This window comes from Aquila chrysaetos, chromosome 17 (genome assembly GCF_900496995.4).
Source record: "Aquila chrysaetos chrysaetos chromosome 17, bAquChr1.4, whole genome shotgun sequence".
Lineage (NCBI taxonomy): Eukaryota > Metazoa > Chordata > Aves > Accipitriformes > Accipitridae > Aquila > Aquila chrysaetos.
In genome coordinates this window covers 5,430,037-5,457,990 of record NC_044020.1, presented here as the reverse complement: position 1 = coordinate 5,457,990, position 27,954 = coordinate 5,430,037, and the positions used below count along the sequence as shown (strand labels likewise).

The window sequence follows — 27,954 nt, the reverse complement described above, 5'->3', positions numbered from 1 at the left end:
TAAATACAGATGTTAGATGTTGGCAGAACATGGAATGACCAAAACAAAGCTTTAAAATACAATCCTCCATGCCCCAGCTCCTACATTTTATAGCAATAAATACACTCTCATTACAGTAATGGGTGACATGAAGTTTTAGGGTCTTCAGGTCTTAGGACTTCACTGAGAGGGAACACAGCATCTTCTGGAAGGATCTCTGTGTTAGCCTAAGTACTCTCCATCCGAGGCAAATGGCAAAACTCCCAAAAGATTTCGATGGAAAGTACATTTGCTTAGACATGATTGCATCTGACAATTTCAAATAGAAGCTTTGGAGTCAATTTCTCTGAAATACGGTTGAGATCTCTGATGGAACAGAGGCAGGGAATCCAGGGTGCTGATTACACATTTATATTTGCCCACGTTAATACACAGAGGATCACATTAACACAAGTTGTTCCACAGTTCTCTAAAGCAGGCAAATTACTCAGGAGTTAGGACTTATTTAAAAATCAGAAGAAATAAATCTTTGAAATTCACATCTAAACTCGTCCTCATATAAACCCAAGGCTTTCAGGCCCTACACGGCACTTATGCAATCACTGCAAAACCATATCCTTCCTGCATCCTTCCTCAATCAGCAGCCTTTTTTCAAGCACATCGTGTGACTGGGTATCTTTCCAAAAGGCAGGGTGGGAACAGAGGAAGTGATAGCTGAACTTGCAATATAAATTCAAATTATAACAGCCCTTGTGAGTGTGTGTATGTGTGTTGCCTGTGAAAAAAGGGCTTATCTGAACAACGCCATAAATAATCACGGAGGTCAGCTCATGCCCTAGGAGAAATGCAGAAGCCAACAATGGAGAGAAGCTGGTGGGAGAGGGAAGGTGAGGGCATTGTGCATACTGAATGGCAGCACGGCCTTTATTATACTCAATATTTACCCTGCTTTATTTTTGTAAGCCAGAGTTCAAGGAATAAATTACCAGCTACTTTAAAATCAACAATACGTCTTTGAAAAACATCACTGACCTGCTGAGATGACCACCCTTTTATGGGTAAACAAAACTTTTGTCATTCTATGCAGCCAACTACTGTGGGCCTCTCCTGGGAAAACATTTGTAAATCTGTGATTTATGTGATTTCCCTAGTTCCTTCAGAAAAAAAATAATTTCTCTGCCTACTTCAGTAACTGCGAGTGGCATGACCAGTATTGTTTTCATTATATGATGTAGCATCAAGGATATTGAAGAAAGAAGGGGAAAACTTACAATATTATAAAATTGAAATGTACCTAAACAGGAGCTAGTTTAAAGGATCAGGTTTCCTACAAAGCCTTCAACTCTGAAAAGCAACATTGTTCAAAAAAGCATTAAGCACATGCTCCATCCCCTCGAATTCCCAAAGATTTCAGCACATGCTTAAAATTAAGCTCACGCTCAAGTGCTACCCTACTTTGGGACAGCAGAACAAAAAGCAAAACTCAAGGGACAAACTGATTTCCATGTTAAAACCAAAACAATTCTTTTCTTCCTCTTGACCCAGACATTTGGGATAGAGATTTTAAAAGTAACAACGTAACTATGGTCTTATCTACAGGGCACCTACTACTAGAAAAGGTAATACAACGGATCTTAATTGAATGAGTGATCAAGATAATGTCCAAGTAATTCTAGAGATGGAGAAAGCAACTAACACTAAAGATGAGGTTGGATCTGTCCCCCTTCCCATGTTTGCACTCGGACAGCCTGCAAATGCAAATACACCATGTATACAAGAAGGATGTGGGTGGCTCTTGGAGCAGCATGTGCATTCCTGCAAGAAATAAATATAGACATGGGTAAAAACACATTTTTTATTAAAAGACAGCCTTGTACTTGGCTCTGAGGAAGAATTTAAGAAGGGTTTCATTGTCAAATATACAACGGGGAGCAAATTCTTCACCATTCTTGGCTGGTAAAGTAATAACGGCACCCCAGAGGGCATGCCAATCTCCTACTAACTTGACTCTGTGCTTCACAGACAGGACTTTTGTACGTCTATACATAATTACTGCAAATGGCCTCCATGGAATAACTGCATATATGAAAACATATATTTTTAGATACAAAAATGCAAATGTGATTGAAAAGCGTGGCGGCACTCTGTAAATTAATGTTTGGATTAATCTTCAAATGCAAACAGATGTGTTGCCTGGGAACATATTTTTCAACAGGACCAGAGAGTTTACAGTCTCACAACCCACGTTGAAAAGTGGTTAAGGCATCTAGGAGCCTTAATTTATAAAGGCTATTCCTAAAAGTTTAACCAAATTTTGAAGATAATACTCAAGCTCTCCTGAAAACATCACTTCCCAGTTGCAGGGGTAGAATTCAGCAGCCCAGCCGAAGTACTTGGGATTTTGTCAATGACATCCAGGCTGCAAGATCTCATCCCAACATAAGGAAAGAATGCATGCTGAACACATCTCTCAGATTTTAACATTAAAGACTTTCTCTTCCCTCCCTCAGCTACTTCAGATCACAGTGACCGGCGCTTGGAAACAAGGAAAGACAATCGGCAGGTGTGAACTACCTTAAGTCCAGCGAGTGGTGTCAATGGAGCCAGGGCAGCTGGCTCCTGCGAAGCTTCCACCTGCCCATGTCCAGACCATCCCCTGCAACCCTGACAAACAGCAAAAGTGCTGTGGAAGAGGCAATACCCCTTAGCCAGGGCACGGTACATTACCAGTACTAGCACTTCACATTGGAGCAAGGCTTCAGACATTCACACATACTAACAAAATAATATCATTGTCTATTTGCATAGCACAGGAGCATGCTCAAAGCAGAGTGCAGCCATTTATTAATTAAACCTTGGGAGGCAAGTGGTGAAGCAGCACTATTCATCCACTTTTAGGAGATGAGGAAATCAAAACGGAAAGCTGACATGACTCCTAAAGGAAACAAGGACAGTAGCATCTCAGAAATTGCTGCCTGCCTCTCCCTCACAAACCGTGCAACCCACCACAGGACTGCCTTGCTCAACAAACTATCTGATTATTGAAGGCTGATTTCTGATACCTTTCCCTGTGTTCAATTGCTATTTTTCCCCTCAAAAAGAACCTTGGGGAAGTGAAAGGTTCGAAGGCATCTCAACAAATACTTTTTACCCCACGCTGTCTGCCTGGCAGCCTGCACAATCCCCAAGTGGATAGGCTCCACGTCTCAAAGGCTATCAAGAGTGCACAGCCTTGCTGGTGACCTGGTCCGAAAGGCCAAAGAGCAAGCGATCGCTGTCAGCAGACTGTCACTGTCAGATGCAGCATCCCAAAGCAGGATTACCAGAGCAGCAGGACAGCATTCGTTCCAGCTCTTCTCCCCCCCAAGAAAGGGATTTCTGCCAGTCAAGCGTCTTTCACCCGCATCAGTCTGCTCAGACCGTGTCAGCAAGGGCACTTGGGCTTAAGTCTACTGATGTGAAAAAACCAACACAAACAAGAAAGCAGTCCAGTTTTGGGTTTTTTTTAGTATTTCATGGAAACATTACAAGTTATGATCACATTTTAGGTATTTATTATATATTTTATTGTTTTCATCTCTCTGAGCAAAATAAGATCCCTCGCTGTATGTTACAGTATCAGGCTGTAAAACAAGTCTCTCTTCCAGGTATTCTAAAATATCAATAATGGAATTTCTTTCATGAAATGTATTTTACTCAGAAATATATTCCAGAAAATACATTTTCAAAGCGCGCTTATGTTTTTAACACCAGACAGAGCTGGCTCCATTTTTCAAAACCGCACTTACAGGACTGCTGCCAGATACAGTACATGATGAACCTGAACAACTTAAGCCTAATAAAGAAATAATCTCAATTGAGAAATACCTTATGAAAGAACTTGTTTGTTCATTCTTTAGGTCCTTTTCTTTCTTGCTTGCCTGCCTCCTTACTTTCCTTGCTTTCTCTGAAAGCAACAGCTTCACTGTGTGCAACATCAATATTTATTAAGGGTCACAGCCTATGAATCAAGAGTAGGGCAAATGCAACATGCTTTTTTACATCAGCTACATTAACTACTCCAAATATTCCAGCTCAAGATCTGCAGAGAAAGTGCTGTTAGTCCCTTTGGTACTCTCAAAAACACTGTACTTATACCACTACCACACTTTCTCAATATATTTTACTGGTTTTAAGACTTAGATAATTTAATTATAATATTTTTAGTAACTTTACTAGTGGAGGAATTTGTATTTTTCCTAGCTTCTTGTCTTAATGACAATTTCAGATAACTCCAAGACCTTGCACTCAGAGTAACATATCAGATTCTTAATAATGAAATCTAAAGCCTCTCACCCCAACAAAACAGGTTCAAGTTCACCCAAAGCCCCTGTAGACACGGTATCCAACCTGGCAAAACACTTTAGCACATGCCTGACTTCACACATGTGAGCAGGCCACTGACTTTTGTGGGATAGCTCACACATATAAAGTTAAATATATGCATAAGCACCAAGGTCACAGCTCAAAACTAGGCCATGTGATGGTCCCTCCGGGGATCAATGCTGGCTGTACACAACAGGAACACCCTCGGTATCTCTTCTGCAGCTCTGAGGGCAACGTGGTCCCACACGCAGGGTTAGAGGGGGAGAAAAGAGCACCAGAGATAGACTGAAACCACTTCCACCTGCACTGCCAGTTCTGGTACCAGCCTCTGCTCAGAAGCAGGTGGAGAGAATACCCTCTCCAAAACGTATGACACCGGGGAGAGAAAGCAGGGGGTTGTGTAACTCTAATATTGCCAGGCATTCCCAAACAGCTCTACAGGAGCGCAGCCCCTGCTCCACCGCTGCTCTGCCTTCCAGAAGCAGATAGGAAAGAGGGAGCAGAGCTTTTGGCTTCCCATCCCTCCGTGAGTCAGCTTGCAGAGTTTGCTGGGCAGGAAGCATGGAGAAGTAAGCCGCTCTCTTCAAGGCTGCAATAAATTACCTGTCTCCATTAGCTGGAAAGAGGATTTATACTCACTCTCTGAACTGGTGTAGAGGGATTATTAAATATTTTCCAACACACTATGCTTCTTTGCTTTTGTTTGGTACAAATAACTTGAACTATAAATACTTCAAAAAGATGATGGTTGCAAAGGTTTCTGTACATTCAGTCCTATCTGTAAGAAAAAATTCTCTCCTCCTTTACGAGCTTCTTGGCTGCTGGGCAGAGCAAAACGGGTGGAATTTTCTTTTTACAGAGGCAGATCAAGACCATCACGTACAGAAAAATACCTCAAAGTCTAAACATCTGGCAAAGGGCATGGCAGGCAGTAGGTGCCCATTTCCCTATCAAATCTCCATGTCTGCTGAGTCACTTCTAGCATCATCATTTATGGGATGAGCAACAAAGCTATATTTTCATCAAAGCATAAAGCTATTTCTTTTGATTTCAGGAAGTCAGCTCATGTGTTTGTTTTAATCTAATGAACCTGCATTTGCCTCATTTCCAGCCGAGATGTATGAATGTAAACAAAGGTAGAATTAGTCACAGTGCAGAAAGCCACAGATTTTTAAGTCAGCTAGTGCTGTCGCCAAGGCTGACCACCTGAATGCCACAAACCACTGAACCTTCCCCAGCAATTTCTGCATGCAGTACATTCAGTCCCATTGAAAACAATCTTCCACTCTTTATTATCTATCAAGGCTATTTTTAGGACCGTGGTGAGATACGAACAAACTGCTTTTTTCCACCGTGGGGGCTGTGACTTTTAAGCTGGTTCCAGCACTTGTGCATACCACCCATGCTCGAGCAAATTCCAATGGGCTCTTGCAATACTACTGTGGAGAGTCAGAAAAATGACATCAGGACAGAGAGCGCAGTCCTCCGAGAAAGGGAAACCAGCTAGCTGCCACCGAGAGGTACGTTAGAAATGCAGCTTAGAGAAAATTATTAAAAACTATTTTCTTTGGGTGAAGAGGGAGGGGAGGGTTAAATACACATAAACCTCTCCTTTCCAAAAGCTGTGAACTGAGGCCATCCCCACCCAGCAATGGGAAGTGGGTGAGCCCAGCCGGTTTCACAGCTCTGCTTCCTTTCTTTGAGACTCCGAGGTGGGAAGTGCAATGCACCAAGTGCCAACAGGGGCGGGGAGGTAAAGAATAGGTGGATCAACCAGGGGGGAAGAGAAAGGGAGAGCAGAGGATGTTTGGGGGTGTGGAGAGAAAAGGCACATTGTTCTTTCTCCAGCTCCACAGAGCTGAGCAAGAAAGAATAAAGTCTGGCACCGTATTATGTTTTTTTCCAGGGGAGTCTCTGCCTATGGCTTTTGGCCCAGACATCACCAACACAAGAGGAAGAGAAACAAAGCTATGAAATTGGGTGGTCCCTGAGGTTGCTGCAATCAAATGATAAGGAGGGGGATGCTGATAATGCAGTTGCATTGAAATGGCACTTCCAGAGGTTGCACAAAGGAGAGAAAAGAAAGGCAGGGGACAGGCTGAATAACTGTCTATCTGGCCTCTGAACCTTCCAGGTGGGAAGAGCGAGCCATGGACGGATATCCCTACAGGGAAGCCAAGCATCCAAAGGGTTCTACAAAGGCATTCTCATGCAGACTTCTTCTTGTAAGCCTCTTCCCACATAAGTATACCTTTGCTGTGTCCATTTGGTGGAAAAAAAAAAAAAAGCTTTCTGGAGACTCCAATCCCAGGCCAAATACAGTAATAAAGAGCATCATGCAGGACGTGCAATTCCAAGAAGCAGCTTCTGCACGGTCACAGAAAACATTTTATGCACTCACTGAAAAGTTGGACAAAAGGCCACTGTGAGTTGAAGCAAAATTAGTGCCTGGCGTGGTGCATTTTGCTAACACATCTCCGAGAGCTCTCTCTTTCAGAGAAAGAGTAAGGTTGACACAATGCCATTGTTCTGGAGATTGTTACTTTTCAGATCCTAAAAGCCAGATCATCTCCATGGTGATACTGCCTGGGAGACAAGCATGCAACAGAATCCTCATTAATTATTTATCAACGGCCCAACTCTATCGTTTGATATGTTGGCAAACTCTGCAGTAATCAGGAGAGTTGCTTGAAGCGGTAACCGGTGCCATCTGCATGCAGTGAGACTCTGCTGATTTAAATCTCAAGGCTTCTGCCCATTACTCTGTTCCACTACATGTTTGTTAGTGTCATGGACTTTACCAAAGACAAAATGCTGTTATTGTTGTCGCGAGCCAGCAGCTGCACACATAAAGGGCGAGGATGCACGTGCCACGATGCACCTTTCAAGTTCATTTGCTTTTAAGAGGCAAGGGTATTTTTTACAGCTGCCTCGCTCTGTATGGTAAAAGCATACAGCAAACATCTGTGCCTCTCTGCTTCATTCCCCTCTTCCCAATGCATCACATAAAAAAGATTATATTTCTAAAAACCAAAGCTGATTTACTGCCACCCTATCACTCACTACCTGTAGAGAAACTCACTCCTACACCAAGGCAGCATAAGTCCCTAGTCAGTGTAACAAATGTTATATCAAAATTCTATTTGCATAAGCTGAGACACAATGTGCCAGTGCCTCTTGAAGAACCAGGGTACAACTACCTCAGGTTTAATTTTCCTTTCCTGATTCTGCTGGACGTAGTTGCTCTTACCGTATCATAAATGATGATTCATCAAGTGAAGAGGAATTAACTAATCACAAACACTAGGCAAGGGGGTTATATCTTCCTTCTAGTTCCCCCTTTATTCACAGAGAAAAATGCCTGTGGAACGAAGTTTTAATGAGCAGTAGAAGGTACCAGATGAACACATTTATGCTGTACATATACAAAGTGGGTGCCAGGAGGAACACGTACAACACCCTTCCTCCACTTCTTTCCTCACCCCCGCATACGGTGCCTGTTAACAGGATTTGTGAGTGCATTTCCTGAGTAACTAGTGCCTTACTGGAAAATTTACATCCCTTCATTGTTTGGTACCCGCTATCCTCAGCTATGTATATGAAGCCTGGCATATTTACACCGTGCATCCTCTGACAAATTTACCTAGCAGACCTTTCTTCATTTAATGCTGAGAATCCTGGCTTCAAGTCATCCTTAGCACCAGACGGATCTTACATCTTTGTATTAATCATTTCAGGACTGATTTACCACTAGGAATAAAAAAAAAAAGTATTCATCTGGTTTAGCATAGATCTGATTTCCAATAGCATTTAAAAACACAAGCTAGCAACCTGGTTATTGATTTTTCATAGTGAGGTAGGGAATCTTGAAAACAAGAGGGAAGAAGGGAGGGCTGCAGAATTCGGAAATGGGCAGTCCACTGCTATATGTCAGAAACCTACCAAAAAACTTCTCCCTTCCCAAAATAAAAGGTTTTCATACGGCATTACTGAAGTTCCAAGTCATAGGACTGTTCAGTTTTAGAAGAAAGATCCTACAAGTAATCACCATCCCTAGCAATAACAAAGTGTTTCCCATAGTGCTGCCTCAAGTTGCCCCTTCTCAGCCCTCCCCACTGTCCCAATAGCATGCTACTGCAGATCTGCATCCACTTCAATCCTCCCTGATCCACAGTGAAACGAATTTGCCCTGGTAGCAGCAGAGGTTGCAAAGGATTTGCTGAACAACGGAGATCTGACAAGATGAGGTTAGTTAAGATGTTTGTAGCCATGGCCTGCCAGGACTGGAGTCCAAGGCTGGCATCCTGGGAGAGACCTTGTCACGTGCAGATGTCACCTTCCTGGAGAAAAGAGTGGGACTGCTTACATTTTTCCTAATTTGCTTCTAAATGTAACTCCATATCCTTCTGAATATCCAAAAATGTAATATCTAATACTTTAAAATGGTCGTAACTCAGCCTGCAAAAAAAGAGGCTTATGATCAAATTCTGAAGGAATAAAAAAAAGACCAAAAAAAATGGCCAAGTTGAAGTTTTGGGGCTGTCATGCACAGATCGATGGAAGACCATCTCTCTTCCAAAGTCTAATAACTCATAAATATCCCATCCAACTACCTTCAAGCTTTCAAGGGAAGTTCATGTTTTGGCACATAAGAAATTATATCTGGAAAAAAACTGGGGTCGGGGATTTCCCCAAGGCAATGGAGGTTCATAACTGTAATTAAAAGAAAAAAAATGCTTTACAACCTCAACTATGGATCGTTCCTCCTTAATAGATGTTAACCAGCACTGAATGCCACATTTACTGAAAAGATGAAAACTGCATTTACAGTTAACTTCTGGTGAAGTTGCCAAGCAGATGTTTATTTTTGGCTTCCACATTTACTAAAGCCAAATGCTACACTGAAATGGGATTTCACAAAGTCTAACTGCTTTTCTTCCAGGTTACAATTTTGTTGGAACCAAAAGGGGAAAAAAAAAAGGAGGGGGAAGAAAAGGCAGGGGAAAAAAGCTGACTTCACTTTTAAGTAGGAAAAAACCTGGTAGCATCCGTTTCTATCATGTCTGTTTATATCATAGTTTAAATAAGGTTAGAATTGTGCAATCATTATTGATCAACTTCCAAATGCAGCACAGCTCCATCCAGCACATGTGCAAAAGAGGAAAAGTCACTGGAAGCAAATCCTGTGTCAGTCACTCTTTTAACTTCTGCAAGTCTGTGCGCAGACTGTTTAGCACTAATTAAATTACTGGCAAGTCAGGTTAAAGAGGAGTGAAAGAATTCACAAGCCCCAAGTTTACTGTTCTCAGTGTTACATGGGTATTACAGATTCCCCCTCCAAAAACTGGAAGATAGATTTCACATTAATTTTGAGGCCTGATCTCACAGCTACCACAGCTGCTGATGTAATGCAAAATGCTAACCTGGGGCAGCAGAGAGGGACTTTAATTCAATGTTGTTTTTTCATTGTGAATAAGCAGTGAACCACACTGAAGTAATCCTCCAAAGTAGGAGTGCACACTGTTCAAGGCACCAATTTGGGGATGAAATGCAAAACCAAGATCCTGGCTACTTCATTAGAAAAAGCCCTTTATGACTTTCTTAAGAAGAGAGGTATAAAGCCCTGGTGCCTGGATCTAGTTCCAGTTTGAAAATGACACAGTCTCCTGTAATTCCTCCCAGTAATTTAAATTGGAAATGCGGTTATTCACACCCTCTAAGCAACTGCTGCAAACTATTGCAATGTGCTGTTAAATAATTGCTAAATAATGGTAACCTCAGCAGTTACCAGAGTCTCTAAAGTGATTTTGCACATGTTTAGGTGAAAGGTGCTATATCAGTGCAAGGCTGTAATTCACATTAAACAAGGAAGGGGGTGGGACACTGTTTAAACTCTTTCTTAGAACTAGTTTTTTCCAAGAAGCCAACTGACAGCGCATTTTCATTCATTGGTACGTTCTGCTTGAGGAAGTTGTGGGTAAATAAACGTAACTTGGATTACTGTCTCTCTTTAACTAAAGTTTCTGTGAGTTCAGGGAAGCCGTGGAACCACTGAGAACTTTGCACACCTTTACAATGCCTCTTCTCCCACAAATGCGAAGTCACCCGGTATTGTGTGGATCGTTTAATTTTGCTCTCCTGGTTCTGCAGTCCTTCAAAGAAAAAAGGAAGTGCTATTTCACCATGAGAATCACAATAGTACAAGGAAAACTTGGGAAGAGTCTTTCTTCTTTTGAAGAAATGTCAGGCACCATGACACTCATTAACACCCAACACCATACTGCTTGACCCCTCAAATTCCTAATTAACCCAGTGGAATTTTGAAGTGTGGAGAGATTTTAAGTTGAGTTTATACAATTTAGGCTTTTGGATTGTCCTGGCTTTGGCTGGGATAGAGAATTTTCTTTCTAGTAACTGGTATAGTGTTATGTTTTGGATTTAGTATGAGAATAATGTTGGTAAAACACTGATGTTTGCTAAGTAGTTTTTATACTAAGTCAAGGATTTTTCAGCTTCTCATGCCCAGTCAGCAAGAAGGCTGGAGGGGCCAGGACAGCTGATCCAGACTGGCCAAAGGGGTATTCCATACCATGGGACATCATGTCCAGTATATAAACTGGGGAGAGTTGGGGGGGGTGGGTGGGGGGGTGAGTTGGATCACTGCTTGGGAACTAACTGGGCATCGGTCGGTGAGTGGTGAGCAACTGCACTGTGCATCACATGTTTTGTATATTGTAATTCTTTTTTATTATTGTTATTGTTATTACTATTTTCTTCCTTTCTGTCCTATTAAACTCTCTTTATCTCAACCCACAAGTTTTGCCTTTTTTTTTTTTTTTTTTTTGATTCTCTCCCCCATCCCACTGGGTAAGGGAGAGCGAGTGAGCGGCTGCGTGGTGCTTAGTTGCCGGCTGGGGTTAAGCCATGACAGGATTAACATCAATGAGCAGGGATTCATTGCACAAGGATGGTGGGCCACGGAGATTATATTGCGGAAGGTACACAGATGTGTGTAAACAACACAGTTGGAAGGGTTAACGACACAGAACTGTCAGAAGCACCTATATCTAGTATATTTTTCTAAATTGATCTAAGGTGGATCAAAATATAAATGCACTTCCTGGTAGGAATCTAGTGAAGCATAAACCCACATCCTATCTAGAAAAATACTCTTGGAAAACAAAAAGATTGGCAATCGTGTGTATCAAAGCCTCACCCAGGTTATTTTGCTCCAGGGCTTGCAGATCACTTTGCAATATTAAATTTGTTTTTGTAAAAGCACTGCTTCAGTATTACATTGTTCTGCCTGGACATTACCTATTTAATGGTCTCTTTTTGGAAGGGACCGTCCTAGAATTTATGACGGAACGTGGTGGAATTGCTACAGAGGGAGGAAAGGAGTTTGCTAACATTTCTTCCCCATCCGTCTCTCATTTCGAAGAAATATTTATACCCCTGAAGGTAGAGGAACCTCCTGTTGTTCCCTTCTATTTATTGAAAGTAAATTACCAGGGCCACCCTAACGGCTCAGTGGAGAGACTAACACAGGAACAGGAACACTCTTACTCCCCGTGGCCAGCTGGGCTTTGAATAGACGTGAGAGGGTAAGGAGTGAATTACGCTTTCCTACAATTAAGCGGCTGGTGATCAAGCAATTTTGCAGCCTTGAACGCATAATTCTAGCTTTCCCTGCTAGAAGAGGAGTTCACAACTGCAGACAGTTGTTACAAGTAGTTATGAGGAGGGTTAACTTTGGAGGGGAGAAACAGCAAAGCAATTTTTTTTCTAGATGGAAAGCTTTTGGCAAAGAACTCCCCCAGACCCTGTGATCTCCAGGACTGTTGCCCCCTTCTTCAACATGCACAAACACCTTTTTTGGCATGTGTTTTGGCCAGTCAGTTGAACAAGGGAGAGTTAGCACTCAGATTTCTGGGATCCCCTTGCCAAAAACTAAGCTGTTAGGTAGTGCAACAGCAGCAGCGCAGGCTTCCCACTTCACCCTGCCAGTGACCTTCACACAGACTTGGACATACCACCTTCCTCAGAGTGAGGAGCAATTCCCTCTCATGCTGCTCGGTCCAGAAATTCATCTCAGCAAATACCACAAATCATGTCAGACCGAGCAGGACTATTAAAGCAGTGCTGCGCAATGTGAATTGCTGTCCACAAGGGACTGGAGCAAGAGACTGCCTAACCCACTTTGTTTAACTTTTTACTTAAACAATCCTGAAAGGGGAAGCTGCATTGCTACTCTGGAAATTACAACTTTAATCTCATTTGAGCCACACATTCCTCAGTTAAACTGCAGAAATAATTTAAGAACCGACTCCCAAATAAGACATTTTTCAACATTTCCTACATTTCCTGGAAATATATTACCTCTGATGCTGTGAAGTAAAAGCAGGCTTATTAATTTAACCAGGTTAAAGTTCTTCCGGTAGCCCCAATAAACTCTAATGTCAGGCTAATTACATGCATTTCACCAGTTTTGCATTTTCACATTCCTCAAAGCAACAACATGCAACACCACTGTAACACTGATCATTTCCAACTCAATCCCACAAAACATTTGCACATATCGCATTCATCGCTCACTCGCACTGCATTGCCTGTGGCAGGAATCAATAGTGCTTCACTGAAAATAAAGCAAGCTTCGTTTCCCCTTAACGGTAACGGCTTCCTCAAGTTTGCTTTAATGCGCATGCCACAGCTCAGAGGTGCCAACATTTTCTGGGTTGTTTAAACATCGTTTAGAGTTTTGCTGGGCAGATAAGAAGAATAACTTGGGTGTACAGTAAAACAAAGAGATAGCTGTTTGTGCCAAACATTCAGTTTATGGCAGTACTTCATAGGAATTATTCCCCATAACAACTGAACTGTCATATCCTACAACTACATCCCAGGCAACCTCCCAGCTGAGCTCACTACGGCTGCTGTCTGATGTGCTCTACATACAAACACCCAGAACTACCCAGATGTTCTCTATGTAAAACATTTGGTTTGAAACATGCAGCGCTTCTTTCCAAAAAGCCATTACATTTGTTTAATGGACTCACACAGTTCAACTAAAATATCCTGGAGCAGACATTTGACTGCAACTCTACTCTACAAGCCCCATCTGCAAAAAGAAAAGAAAGAAAGAAAAAGTAAATGAGAATGCTTTACATGATTTACGCTGTCTTTATGATCAGCCAGTTCATAAAATACAAGCTCTGCTCTACAGACAATAACACAAATCGCTTTCAAGTGTATTGTTTAGTCCTTGCCTGTGTTAAACAAATATTTCAATTGAAACAAAGGGCCGAACTCTACTCTTCGGTTTACAACACTGTTAATGTAACCGAGAGCAGCATTTTACCCACAGACATCACAGGGGATGCGATTTTTTTGTTTTACGCTTGGAGTGAGTGAGTAATGACATCCAATAATGATAACCAGTTACATTCACGGCTGCAGAGTTTTCCTTTCATCCAAGAAAAGCTGGAAGGAGGTTAAAGTACAGCATGAAATCCTTCTCCCCGATGAATTCCTCGCGAGCAATGAGCAACCCACAATGAGGCATTTCACAGGTCCCGTTAGACCACATTTTCATCATGAAACGCCAGACAGGATGGGAGAATACATTTGTTTTATCAAAACAGAGAGGCGGGTAGAAAACTCTCAAACTGTACACAGAAAAAAAACCCTGTTGTTGAAAAAGACGGCTAGTCCCTGGCCTGGATGTAAATGCACTGCACGGTCTAGCTGAAGGCCCTTGTTCCTCCCAGGTTGTGAGGACACAACGGTGACCAAGCGGTACCAACTGGTGATCAGCAGCGGTACGCAGCAGCGACCAGGCTCCAAGACACAACAGCTGGCGGTCTTTTGAAAAATTGGCACCATCCCTTCAAAGCGTGCCTACAGCCATGAAAGAGGACATTCACTTCACAAACGACCTTCCTGAGATGGTTACACCCATACGAGGAACGGCTCGGCTCGGCCCAGCGCTAGAGCTGTGGTCGACCTCGGCCCTCCCCACGGCTCTGCCACAGACTTTCCCAAAGAACCTCGGGGAAACCCCTCACCCCCTGGGTCCCCGAAACACAGCTGTGACAACCGGCTCCTACAGGAGATGGAGCTTAAACCCACAGATCATCCTTTCATTATTTCACCTCATTTCGGCACCCCGAAGAGAATAAACATGACAAGGAAAGGAGCGTGAAGGACGCTACGCCTCACATATAGGCCTGGTTAAAAATGTGCCAAGAGGGCAATGTGGACGCCTCTCAGTTGTATCCCCACACAGGTCAGCTAAGCCTGTATTGCCTCCAGCAGGTATTTTACTGCCATTTTCATCTTGCGCCGGAGCACAGCTATCTCATGCTCCAGGCCACACGGCATTAGAACACGCACCAGCCGGGAAGGTTGCGCACTCCCCCCTTCTCCTCCCAAAGGCTTTTCTTTCCGCCATGCCAGAACGACGACGCGCAGCACGGCCCTGCTGAAACCACTGCCGAGCACGGCGCTGCACCGGCCGTCCCCGGCCACCTCAGGGACTGGCTGGCCTTTGCTTCTCCTCCCTGAGCCAAACTCCACTGGGGAAGCGACGAGATTTGATCTGTACAGAGCGCGATGGCAAAAATATGCAAATAAATGACAGCTCCAAACACGTGCCTCAGGAGCTGGTTTTTTTAAAAAAAATGCTTCGCTGTCTTCCCCTGTCAAACTTGTGTGCAAAAGACTTAATCTTTTTGCATCAATGACAAAAACTGCAACAAAATACCATTTAACAAAAAGGAACATTCGTTTAGTTACCACATGGCTCGAACAGGTATTTTTATCCAACCCTCATCGCTACCTTTTGTGATCAAAAAAATATTCACACTCTCTTTTAAATAACACTTGTACCTCAAATAGAAGGAGATACCATTCACCATCAGGCATTTCATGGAGATTAGAAATTGTAGCAGAGATGAAATGCCTTTCTGTGTACAGGAAACATGATACGGAGGCTTTGAGATCTCCACCGACAGCAGGACCCAAATCTTTCTGATCTACCCATGAATGGCTAAATTTAGTCTCCAAACTTGGCATGGTATTTTTTCACAGGAACAATGAATTTCTTCTTTTTTTTTTTTTAAGCCTAATATCCCTTAACTAGTGTCTTTATTCCAAGGCAGTAGTGCTCAAGCCCAAATACGCTGATTCAGCTCCTCGGCACAGCAAGACATTAGGATAATTGCAAGTCCCTCAAGCCGCCAGACCTCAGAACAAAGACACTCGGCTCCTCCAGCCTCTCTGCTTAAGTCGTCCCACATGCCGGCCGCTGGGCCAGGGTAGCCAAGGGGCTCTGGGATTACCGCAGGCCGACGTCCCCAGGGAAGGCGAGGCATCAGGGACGGAGCAGCCCGCCAAGCGCCGATGCTTCCTCACGGAGGCATAAAAGACAACCCCTCCCCTTCACCAGGGCGGCATCCCTGGGGACCCAACGGCAAAAGGCCTTGGGCGCCATGTCGGAGGTGTGGCTGAGGTGAGGCGGGAAGCGCCAGCAGGGAAAGGGGAAGGCCAAGGAGGCACCCAGAAATTAACAGTTACATTGGCCATATGCTAACCTAAGCAACCTCAGCTGTCTTCTTAATACTTATAAACCACAAGACCTGTGTTTATTTTGTGATTTTGCATTCACCTACAACTGGCCGGGACGGTTTCGAACATGCCAGCCAATGCCAACCCCTTTTCCCATAGCTGCTGTGTGGCTGGGTTGTTTTTTTTTAAATGAAAGGAACCACCCATTTAAGTATTTTATTATTTTCCTCCATTGGTAAGAACAGAGCCTTAAAAAATTCACACTTGAGCAAGACCCAGGACTTGCATCCTGTCGTGGGCCAGTGGCAGCTTTAAGGACTGATGTCCTGTAAACCACCAGAGCTAGAAGAAAATCCCATCTGTCTTTGGAGAGTTAGGGAACACTAAGCATTTATACCATGCAATAGTTTAACAGACCGAATTGAGGGCTGGTCCATAGTCTTTAGTTCAAAATATAAAAAATACTGAGCTCAGATGAGAGTACTAAAACAGCGCAAGAGGAAGGGACGGCTACAATCTCGCCCCCTCCACCCTCCCCTCTTTGCAACATGCAGCAAAGGTTACGGGAGGGCCTCTGCATCTATTGAACATCTGGCATTTTTGGTGTGGGTCCAGGATGTTTGATGGGTATGGCCAGACACCGTGCGCTCACGGAGTATCTCACCCAGCCCCCTAGTGTTCAAAGGTCTAGGATCCCCTAATTTATACAACATACTATGTTGCCTGTGAAGACACGGTGATAAATATATTCTGTTTAAAAGCAGATACTTCTCAAATCATAACTTGCAGATGCTCAAAGTCTTTCATGTGGGTAAGACAAATGAGAGCCATAGAGACTGATTTTGTAGCCAGGGAGTACAGGAAGCAACAGCAGGAGAACACTATTGAAAGCCTGGATACACTTATGGCTTTAATGAATTGGTCATCAAATATAACAACGCACATGTGCAGTTTTTACCTTGCTTTGTAGTTCGCTCCCCACCCCCCACCAGCTATTCCCCATATATCTAGCAAAGTGGAAATTATTTTGAGTTTAGTTTATTAAATGGACGCACATGGTACTCGCATCTGCTGGAAGATATTTGAGGGAAACACTGACAAATATCATTTGCATATTTAGTCAGAAACCTTTTCATCTGAGACATTTCCTCTGACATACCAACTATCCCAAGTACATCGACCCATCAGGGCTAATGACAAGAGTTTTTTCTCTAGGTGTCCAGTGCACGCCTGAGTGATTTATGGACAAATCCCGACTTAAGCAGCAGGCAAGAAGAGGCAAGATCTATACTCTCTGTAGGTCAGAGATTCCCACACCAACACACCCATCACTGGTGGCATGCAAACCATCAAAACTGTATGCCAGAGCTGGGCACTGGCAGCAGCCTCCACCCCTGCCCAGGTCAGGAGCAGGGTTCTGCCAAGGCTCTGGCCACTCTGCGCAGAGGAGGAGTTGGCAGTTGCCATCGTCACTTCTTGCTATCTATGCTGCAAGGCCCTGTCCCAGCCCAAGCCCAGAGGCAAACCTGTGCTTCTGGCTTCAGAGCATCGTCCAGGGCTGTGGCAGAAAACATATGGTTTGGTCCCACTTTACACAGGAAGAACACGCAAGACTACAATGAGAACCACAGTGTCCTGCTGAGAGGAGCACGATCGTACAGTAAGAGGAGATGCTTTGGCATCAGCATCCTGGTTCGCGTAGACAGAGGGTACAAAAGCGTGGTACAGGAGGCGGAGACCCGAACCAGGAAGATGCCCACATCAAAGCAAAGGTCAGCAGCCAATTTCCGAATCCCTGGTATGTGGGCTTTGGAAACACGTCCCACATGCTTTGCATTTGGATTACCATGGCTGTACACACACTGACCTGCCAGTGTTCAAGGCTGATATACCTGGAACTGGTTTTCAGCCCTCATTCAGCATTCTTCCTTGGCACTGTCATGACCACCACGTGCCTCCTCCCAATTCCTCATTCCAGCAAAGACTCTCCAGTTATTTATTTACCAGACAAAACACAGACTAACTACAATTACAGTTCTGTAAAGAATAAACAATTGCTCACAAGAACTGCACATACCACACAGTTTTATTCAACATGTATGACCCCAAACTACAATATATACAATAATTGCCTCCACATGGCAAATCCACATTGCGGTTCTTAAAAAATAATAATAATTTTTAGAACACATGCCACCAAAAAACACAGTATATTTTAGCCATATCTAATGAAAGACTTTGTACAAGCAATTTCCATTCTGTTGTGTTCTCTAGCATATGGTGCTGTGAAACCAATTGTAATAACGCTTAGGCATTTTATAGTGTTTTTAGCAGAAAGCTGCATTATAAACATTGGCTCAAATTCTGTTGTGAATTTCACGTTTAGAGGGATCACACTAGGTATGCATTAGGCCAAAATGTGCCCCATTAATTAGTCTAACTTCCCAATATTAAGTAGTATCCCTTCAGAAAGGAATAGACTGAGACACAGAAAAGTTAATTGACCTGCTCAAATTTGTTCAATCCAATGCGGGGGGCTGGGGAAAGAAGCAACAGTCTCAATAGTCTCTCAGACACCTTTAATTTCTTCACCTGGAAGAGAGTCCAACATCATTGAAGGAACATCACTTGATGTCCACTCAAAGCTCAGAAAGAACATGCTGTTCTTTAATTTGGTAAAAGATTTGACAAGCTAACGTATTCAGACAACCCCTTACTGGCTAGTCATTAATTCAGACTTTCATACCACTGAACCATACTCCCCTGAACAAATCTGCTTCTCCAACAAGAATTCTCAGTGCAGAAAATAAGTATTTTGTACTAGTGCCTTTCCCCTAATGACCTGCATGCTGTAATCAGTTATTTCTGTCTGCAGCCCCGGACATTCAGGTCTTCTTTGGCATTTCAGTTATACAAGTGTTTATGTGAAGACTGTAGTAATTTTATAGAACCAAGTAGTAACTCCTATTCTAATAAGCCCACAATATTGACTGTGAATTACATTAGATTAAATCCAGTGGGTTTTTTTTTTCTTTTTCCTTTTTTTCTTTTCCCTTTTTTAAACCAGAGCCTCAGAACACATCTAATAATTAAGGGTGGGACAAATAACAAATTAACAGCAAAACTATTTTCAAGCCCATATACTGTTTCCAACTTCTATTCATTCCAGATCTAGAACTTCTATGCGTGCTTTGGTACAATTTTTACAGAGAATGACCTAAGTTTCACTAACACGCCTTCAGCACCGTGAAAACATTGTCCAGATCTAGTCATATTTTGAGTCACTAAAAGAACACAGTTTGCAAATCTTAAAAAAATTAAAAAATAAATAAATAAGGTTTTGGTCATACATTTTGCAAGAATCCCTCTTCCACTGAGGAATCTCTGGCCCCACATAAGTGTTGCATGGCAAAGAGGTGTACACAGCACGCACCACAGGCTGCACAGATTCTGCCTGCAGCCACCAGCTTGGAAGCAGGGAGCAAGGCAGCGCTCTCTGAGCGGGTCACAGCGCTGGCACGCAGAACAAAGCGAGAGGCAGCAGCGCGAGTGGAGTACAAAAGGGCCGGGAATGGAGACCGAAGCTGAACGTCACACAGGGACAAAAGCCTAGGGTAAAGAGAGAGCCCAGGAGGAAGGAGAGACAGAGCTCTGCGGAAGGCTGTCATCCATAGGACCCTGATGTTACGTACTCCATATGTCTGGAAAAATCAGGTATTACGTGGTGCACTCAGAACTTCTGATGATTTTGGCTTTAACGGCAAGTTTTTCTTTCTCATGTATAAAACGGGGTAGTGATACAAGCCATTGTTACTATTATTCAAGTGTATTATCATAGCTGTGGAAGCCACATTCACAAATCGGGATCCTGCTGTGCAAAGTACTGTACAAGCACTTCACATCACAGCAGTGTTGTGTAGATACTTCCACCGGTGTCTGCAATAAAGGAAGATATCTTAATAAGAACACCAAGTAACTAAAAAAAAACAAAAAAACCAAAAAACCCAGTTCTGCAACAGATTTGGACATTATCCTGCTGAAGATGCACACTGAGCAATTAAGATAAAAATCAATACTAAGTATTGACCCAGGTGCTAACTGGAGCAGAATTTCTCAGTAAAAAAATGGAAATATAACATGTCATTAAAGATAAGAGAATTCACATGCATAAGAGGGAAGAGAGGGATACCGATGTTTTCTACGATATCAGCAACGCAGACAAGAGAATTGGGACAAACATCCCACCTGGCTTTCACTGTCCTCAGTGACCCACAAGCACACTTTTATCTTGTTATTTGGAACCCTTAAAAACCACACTGCAAACAAACGCTTGTGTGGCCAACAAGGCCTTAATTACTGACATGACAGCGTTGTCATTGCTGGTATTCATGTTTTGGTTTTGTCACAATACAGAGAAATACAATCAGCAAAGCAAAGGTCCTCCTTTCATATAGTCTGTTGCTGTTTCAGGGTTTCAAAAACCCTCTGCGAGTCTCCAAAAGCATCATGAAGCAGAGCTGTTTCAAAGTGAAGATTTTCACTGGAGTTGCAACTAAAAATATTTCTGTTGCTCTAAAGTTTGGGGGGAGGGGGGTTTACAAGATTTTAATTCGGAACCAATTTCATTTGACAACATCCTTCTACCTGCACTTCTATGCAAAAGAATAAATAACAAGCACTACCACACATAACACGCCTGCACAAATATGCACCGCATGCCTGTTTTCCATGTTGGGCTGCAGCTTGTCATCAATTCCCAAAATAATTAACTTTCTGGAGGAACAGCTGGAGGAGAATAGTGCTTCCTCCACCTGCTGGTGAGGAGGAAGAAAAGATGTCCTGGCTCTCAGGCAGAGAGAGGGAGGAGAAGGCTGAGGGGAGGCCCTTGCAGCTACTCCCCATTGCCGCTCAAGTGCAGCCTAAGGAGAGAAAGGGAGAAAAGCTCCTGGCTTTTGCAAACGGCAAAATCTCTCCTGAGGACAGATGGTAATCGAAAGGAAGCGCAGATAATAAAGGGTGCTTCGTGAGAGGTTATCAGCAACGTTAGCATGCTCCAGGTCCAGCGGTGGCAGGGAGAGCAAATGACTCCCAGCAGAACACCTCGCAGGAGAGCACCCACAGGGAGCTGTAAACCGGCCAGGGTATCGAACCCCTGGGTTAAACTCTGCTGGGAGTGCTCCAGGCAGCCTAACAAGATTTACCCGGTGTCTTCCATCTTTCAGAGCTACATGCTCCTTTACTAACATTAATTGAATTAATATTAATGCATTTTTTGTATCCAGGCATTGCTTTCTGTATAACGTCAGGAAAAGACAGATAACAAGACTGAAAATGCCTATCTGTAATTTAAAGTTGTCTTATAGGGAGTATTTACTCTAGTGGAATCATTTACTCAAAGAAGAACCCAGCAGCATCTACCATCTTCATGCACCATGCATGCGATCGGCCAGAGGTGGTCAAAACACAGCTTATCTAAGGCTGACATAAGTGTAGCTGTGGATTTCTTGGCTAACAAACATTGAATACATAACATGAACAAAAGCTCAGTTCTTTGGTTTAATATGCAAGATGACAAGTGGAGAAAACACCCACAGAAATGTCAACATGAGTGTTACCTCACAGGCTTGCGATATCATCTCTTCATCCTTACACTTACTAACAGGTGCCTTAATTTAAAATATCATAAGTTACACAGTGTATACTGGGCCAGTACTAATGAAGGAAATCTTGCTGGCAAAACTAAGCACCTCATACGTCATGTAGCGGGCAATATTTTAACTGCTTCGTGCAGTATTACTGTCTGTAGTCGCTGTGGTAACTAATACACAAATTCTCATAAGTTGTTTCCAATAACAAACTAAGTGTATCATACAATCTACCCTGGAGCTTTATGGCAGGAAGCTTTATGATCACGTTCCACTGAGTTAAGAGGAAAGACAAAGAAAACATAACAACTTGAATAAACCTGCAACCTGTTAATAAGTGCCAAATACTACTTGCATTCAAGTCAACAGAAATCCTGCTATTGATTTCCAATGGCACAGGACTAAAGCACATCTGTACCTTGGATCGAGCTGTCTTCTCATCTTGGTTTTACTTCATTAACTCAAATCTGCCAATTTGTGTTTCACTCCTGAGCTCTCTATTTATACAGATGACGACAAATCCAAAGTTCACGCTTCATATTAAAAGCCTGGCTAATCACGCAAATATCTTTATGAAGTGCCATACAGCTAAAGAGATTGTTAATGGACCAGAGAAGCGGAAAGGCCGAATAGGAGAATCACTTGGACAAGGCTGATGACTGGGAACGCAATGCCGCTGCCGAGGTCCAGCTTTGCAATCTGTTACCATACAGCTTCAAATACCTGCTTACCGCTGAGTAAAGAAAAAGACGATTAGCTAAACCAGTAGCAGAATAGGAAGCAAACAGACTGGACTAGAGCGACCTTGGGACTCTTGCTACCTAGCTGCCAGCTGCGAGATGATTTGCACTGGACATGGTGCAAGAGACAGTGGGGGCCGCATCACTCGCTCTGTGCATCCCCTGCTGGACACACGGCAGCATCCAGTCCAACCTGCTCATGAACGCTGCAAATGCTGAGCGCCTGTAAGAACTGAAGAAAGGGAAGAGAAAGAGAGGGGGGGGAACTGAAGGCAAACTCTGCCCCTCTCTGATCAGTCGTCCTGTCGGTGCTCTCATCTCACCCATGGAAAGCAATCGGTGTCCACTGCAACAGCCAGACAAAGGAACTGTCAGAAAACAAGAAGCGTTTTCCATTCACTTAGGTCTGGCTGGATTGCTGACAACTAGCTTTTATTCTGTAAGCAGACAAAGTGAGGATATTTTACATACACTCACAGATGTTAAAGTTCAAACAGACACGTTACACCAGAACTCGCCTGCAGACTGGTTAATAATTATGAAGTGCCACACGCCAACGCTTGTATTACTACAGTATAAAACTCACACCCCCGTATTTGTTTAGCTTCTACAGACCAGCTGATAGAGAAAGTGTAACATTTTTATTGCATTTAAGATTGCATGGGTATTCTGATTTTCACCCTCTCCATTTCAAGATGGCATTAGCCATATAAATCCAGTTCAGACTGTATCATCTAAGTATCCTCAGCTGTGTAGCTGAAGTGCTTGACAGTTAGCAAAATACAGAAAGACCTGGTGCGTTGTTAACTTAAAGGAGATACACATCCACGCTACATCCTTTCGTCTGAGAGGGCCCTTCCAAAACCAAATCTCATTAACAATACGGTCACCTTTTCTTTTTTAATTGATGAAGTCTTTTTAAAAAAGGTGGTTTGGATGCATTTGCTTATTTACTATATTTTGTAATGCCAGTCAAAAATAATCAAGTTACAAAATAATAGTTAGTATATAACATAGCCCTGGAGCTTTTGTTAGCCTGAAATTGTAAAACAGCCAAGACAGCAAACTTTAAAAATCATGGACTGGGAGTGAGCATGTGCAGAGATGTCCATCTCTGGTTTCTCTTTAGCCAGCCTCCAAATGAGCTAATAAACTGAAAGCATACATGATATGACTCTACAACTTGGCTGAAACTCTCATTTTCACTGTCGACACAAAGATATTTAGTTGCAAAGTAAGTGTCCCTTATTAAAGCCATGGCATCTGCAATTCCATTTTCTGTTTTACAGTTGCTTCTGCCTCTGGGTGCGCATTGAGCTTCCAGGCAACCGAAAGGGAAAGATAAATGAGACAAAACCTGTAACGTCACTAGGGAAATGTCTTGCTTTTAGATGAAGTCCAGTGAAAACTCAATTAGTCTACTTCATAGGAAAAGCAGTATTAAGACCTCTTTAGAAAACCACCTATTTCTCTGGGCAGTCTTTAATGCAACGCCTGCCTCTCATTCTTTTGCCCTCTGTTAATAGCTACGTATTTCGGGGAAGGAAAAATGACAATAACTCTGACTAATGTGTACATTTCTTCAATTGCATTTCTGCACCCTGCTGGAGCGCTGTACCAATGAGGAAATGCTGAAGCTGAGTTATTGCTGGACAACCTCCGGGCTGCTTGAAGTCTCAAGCCAGCCGGCACCGCTGAGCGGTGAAACGGATCGTAAAAACCAATGGGGCTGCGTTGCAGTCCCTGCAATTTTTTTAGGTGTCAGCAAAGTTCAGGTCTCAAAAGTATGACTGAATCACGGCATTTTAAACTGGAAAACCAACGTTTGCCCTTCTGACAGGACTTTGTGAGCTGCTTTGGTTAGCCAGGGGATGTGACAGGTTTCGCTAAACCGCGAGTTTCCAGTGGGGAAAGAATAACTGTTCACAGCGGACCCGCACGTAAAACCAAAACAAAAACAATAAGCCACCCTATTTTTCCAATAACAACACATCCTTTTAAAACGTACCGATGTGCTTCTACAATACCACCACTCCTCCCCCCAAAAAACTTTCTCTATAGGATTTGCACTCCAAACAAAGCCCTGGACCCAAGCGACCGCAGGCACGGGTGGGATGCTGACCCGAGCCCCCGCGGGCTGCCGGCCACGCCGGGCTCCAGCCTCACCGAGACGGGCCACCCCCGCACACGGCCGGCTCTCCCGCCTAACGGGTCCCTGAGGGGATGCACCCAGCCGGCTCCCTTCTGAAGAAAAATGATTCAAACGTATCTATAAAATAAAAAGGCAAAGAGAAGCCCCTCCGCCCGCCTTACCACTCTGCCAGAAAACCTCTCGATGGCCCGCTTGACTTTGCCATAGGTGCCTTTGCCCAAGGTCTCCTGCAGCTCGTAGCGATGCTTCAGGTTGTGCTTGTGGTGATGCCGCTTCACCCCCTGCTGCTTCCTCGCCGCCGCCGCCGCCGCCGCCGTTACCTCCGGGGACGGAGCCTCCCCGAGCGGCTCCTCCATGGCCGCTGCCGCCGCTTCGCCGCCAGCCGGCCCGGAGCCGCAGGAGGAGCAGCGGGGCTGCACGGGGCTGCCGTTCCCGCTGCCGCAGGCGGCCGCCTCGGCGCCCTCCATGCCCGGCGGCGGCGGGCGCGGGGTGTGAGCGCCCCGCCGGCCTCGCCGCCTCTGCCTCGGCCCCGCGCCCGCGCCGGCACCATGGGGCGCGGCGGGGCGGGGCGGGGCGGGGGGCGGTGGCGGCGGCGCCCCGCGCTCTCCTCCCCTTTCCCGCCGCCCCGGCGGCGGCACAGGCGGGGGGGGGGGGGGGGCGGCCCCTCCGCCCCGCCCCGCCCCGCCCCGGTTGGGCCGCCCCCAGCGCCGCGGGTCGGGCGGGGGCCGCTGCCCCGGGCCCTCCTTTTGTGCGCGGAGGAGACGGGGCTCCGCGGCCGTTCTCCAACCCCGTTTGAAGGGGCTGACACCCGTCCCGGCGCGGTGGGGAGGGCGGCCGGCTCCCAGACTCCGCCGCACGGCTGCGGGCCGGCCCGGACCCCGGGCCGAACCCCCCCCCCCAACCCCGGTCTGTGCGAGGCCGAGGGCTGGGTCCGGCCCCGCGGGTCTGGCGTTTGCACCTGCAGAGCCCGGGCCTAAGCTTGGGTGTGCGGACGGCGGGCAGGGGCCCGAGTGAGCCTGCACCGAATTTAGGTCTGGAAAGTTTTTTTTATAAGAAAACGCTTCATTTTCCCCACTGGCCAAGCGGGCGAGGGTTTCCTGTAGGGTTTCCATGGAACTGGAACTGGCAGAAAAAGACGGGCACGCCCAGCCGCTGCCTGTCCTTGGCATGGGCAGGCCCCGCTTGCCCGCTCCGGGAGGTTTTCGCCTGTAAGAAACCTTCCTGGGCCCAAGTCCTGCTGTGGTTGAGTTGCAAACGGGAGCCAAGATCTAGAGCTGAGCCACCCGTCAGCCCTGCATTCGGGGTCTTTGAAATACAAAGAATGCATGGGGTTTATGCTTTTCTTCATTTTAAAGGTGGTTATTTCTTTCACAAAGACGTCTTGAAAACTTAAACCAATGTAGACATATAAGTTGTTGCCAGGGTTGAGACGAATCGGATGTTTCCTTTGGAAATAAGCCATCCCCAAGCCCATGGCCAGAGAAGGCAGATGGTCTCTTGTAGCAGAAATGGGAAATTTGCGTGGGGTGAAACCGTTTTGGCATGCTCCAGTGTGGCCAGTTTGCTGGACCGACGCAAGGGCCTTCATGTCAGAGTCCTGGCTCAGTGTCTTCTCCCCACTGACTGTCCCTAAGGTGCAGGTTACAGCTGGGGTTGTCTGCTCTGCAAGGATAACGCACAGATCTTTTGAAATCCTGCGTTCAGCTTTGTGGTCGCAGCGATGTCAAGGCACAGAATTTTGGGAGTCGGTAACCCCATCCCTCCGTCTCGCTGGGGGAGTGTTGACACAGAAGTCGGTCCGTGTGCTCAGCCGATTTGACTGGCTGGCTCCTGTGAAGGCTCAGGTTTGTCAGAGGTAACTAACTCGGGAGTGTCAAGGTGATGGGGTGATACCCAGGCACGAGCTTTGGTGAGGACTCTGGTTTGGTTCCTCTAGCTCACCAGGCCAGTGCGTAAGGCTGGACTTCCTCAAGGTTTCTTCCTGAGATGGTGAACACACTGCTTTGAGGTTGCAGCCTTAGCCCTTCTGACTTGATGAGCTTGAAAACACAAGTTGCTTTATAATTACCATCTCTGCACCTTCATTTTAGGATCAGCAGAAGTGCCCGACTGGCTTAAGGCAAGTCTGCCTAGTGTGGTACCTTGTTCCTGGCAGGAGCCAGCACCACGCTGCAGGGGTTGAAGAAGACAGAAAGAATCCTGCAGTGGTCGGAAGTAACACCTCCCACGTTGGGTCCTTGATCTTTGGCAGTCTGATATTGGCTTAAGCCCTGGAGCATGAAATTTAACATCTCTTTCACGGAGGGCACCACAAACTGGATATTCCAAAGCAGAAAGGGTAAGGGAAGCCTCTCTTTTACTAGACAAAAAAAGAGCACCTTGTCCTCCTGTAGCCCCTTCCTTTATTTTAATTGTGGAAAGGACAAAAATTCTGTGGCCTTCTCTTTGTAAGAAATAAGACGACATTGGTAGCTTTCATGTTTTTGTTGTTTTATTTTAATGCTCTGAAGCGCTACTGCATTCCCACTAGCTGGCACAGAATAAAGCAATGCCTGGGCTGCCTGAACGTGCAGGAGAGGGAGATCTGCTACTGCATCAGCTGCCTTCAGTGCCCCCAGTTTGAAACCCACTTATATATAGCTCTTCTCAAACTGAGGGGCTGCCCCGAGAAACATCCACATGAAGGAACGAAGGGCAGACCTGCTGCAAGTAGGGGTTGGCACAGGGTTGGGATGGGGATGCAGCAGCACCAAGAGGCAGGAGGGAGCTAGGAGCGGGGATGGCAACACAGAATAGGAGAGGTGCCCTTGACGGCCGGGAGAAGTGAAAAATTGTCCTGGCATGTGTTCATCTCAGCGCAACTTCACTTAAATAGATTAAATCAGAGTCTCGATCTTGCTGAGTGCCGAGGGTATGGCAGTCTATCAAGATGACAGTAACAACTGCCTGGTGGTTTTGCATGTCCAGTGCAAGCCCTGGTCCCACCAAAGATGAGAGCAGCCTGTGTCCTGCTCTGATCTGTGCCAGCTGACTGCGCACTGGACTGCACGAGCAGCTCAGAAATGGCTCGGTCCCCCCAGAGGCAGCAGGGAAGAGTGTCCAGCTATCTTTGTCTGGAAGCTCCCTCCAGGCTGGAACTCGGTATAGCTTATATCCACGTCCTTTATACCTCTTGAATAGCCGAAAAGCATGAATGCCAGTGATGAAAATAGGTTTCATTATGTTATACTCGTGAGTGTTGTTAATATTCCCGAGAGTATTCTCTTCTAGCTGCTTGGAAGCATACATCACCAGTTCTATAAGGAAATATGTCATGAATCATTGCTATATATTGTGATTGGAGAGATATAAGGCATAATAAAATACCAGAAGCTCCAAAATGAAAAATGCCAATTTTGTAATGCAATAAGCACAGGTACTATGTAGCATTAGAAATAGCACTTTTCCTTTTAAATTTCCACACTCTTAAATGTGAAGCCAGAGGGCATTAAGCAAATTAAATATGTAA

At 44.8% G+C, this 27,954-nt stretch overlaps 1 protein-coding gene across 2 annotated transcripts in view; it reads right to left on the bottom strand.

Moving 5' to 3' along the window:
* The window catches only part of NUAK1 (NUAK family kinase 1), a 49,960-nt gene extending 24,970 nt beyond the window's left edge, over positions 1-24,990 (bottom strand). Inside the window, exon 1 of one of the 2 annotated variants that reach the window (XM_030040843.2) lies at positions 24,608-24,990. In XM_030040843.2, the coding sequence (XP_029896703.1) occupies positions 24,608-24,913 (306 nt within the window). In that variant the 5' untranslated portion in view covers positions 24,914-24,990. Of the gene's footprint in view, positions 1-13,400; positions 13,421-24,607 lie in introns of those variants that run through there. The other variant, XM_041129606.1, reaches the window with a different exon arrangement.
* Positions 24,991-27,954: the final 2,964 nt, after the last annotated feature.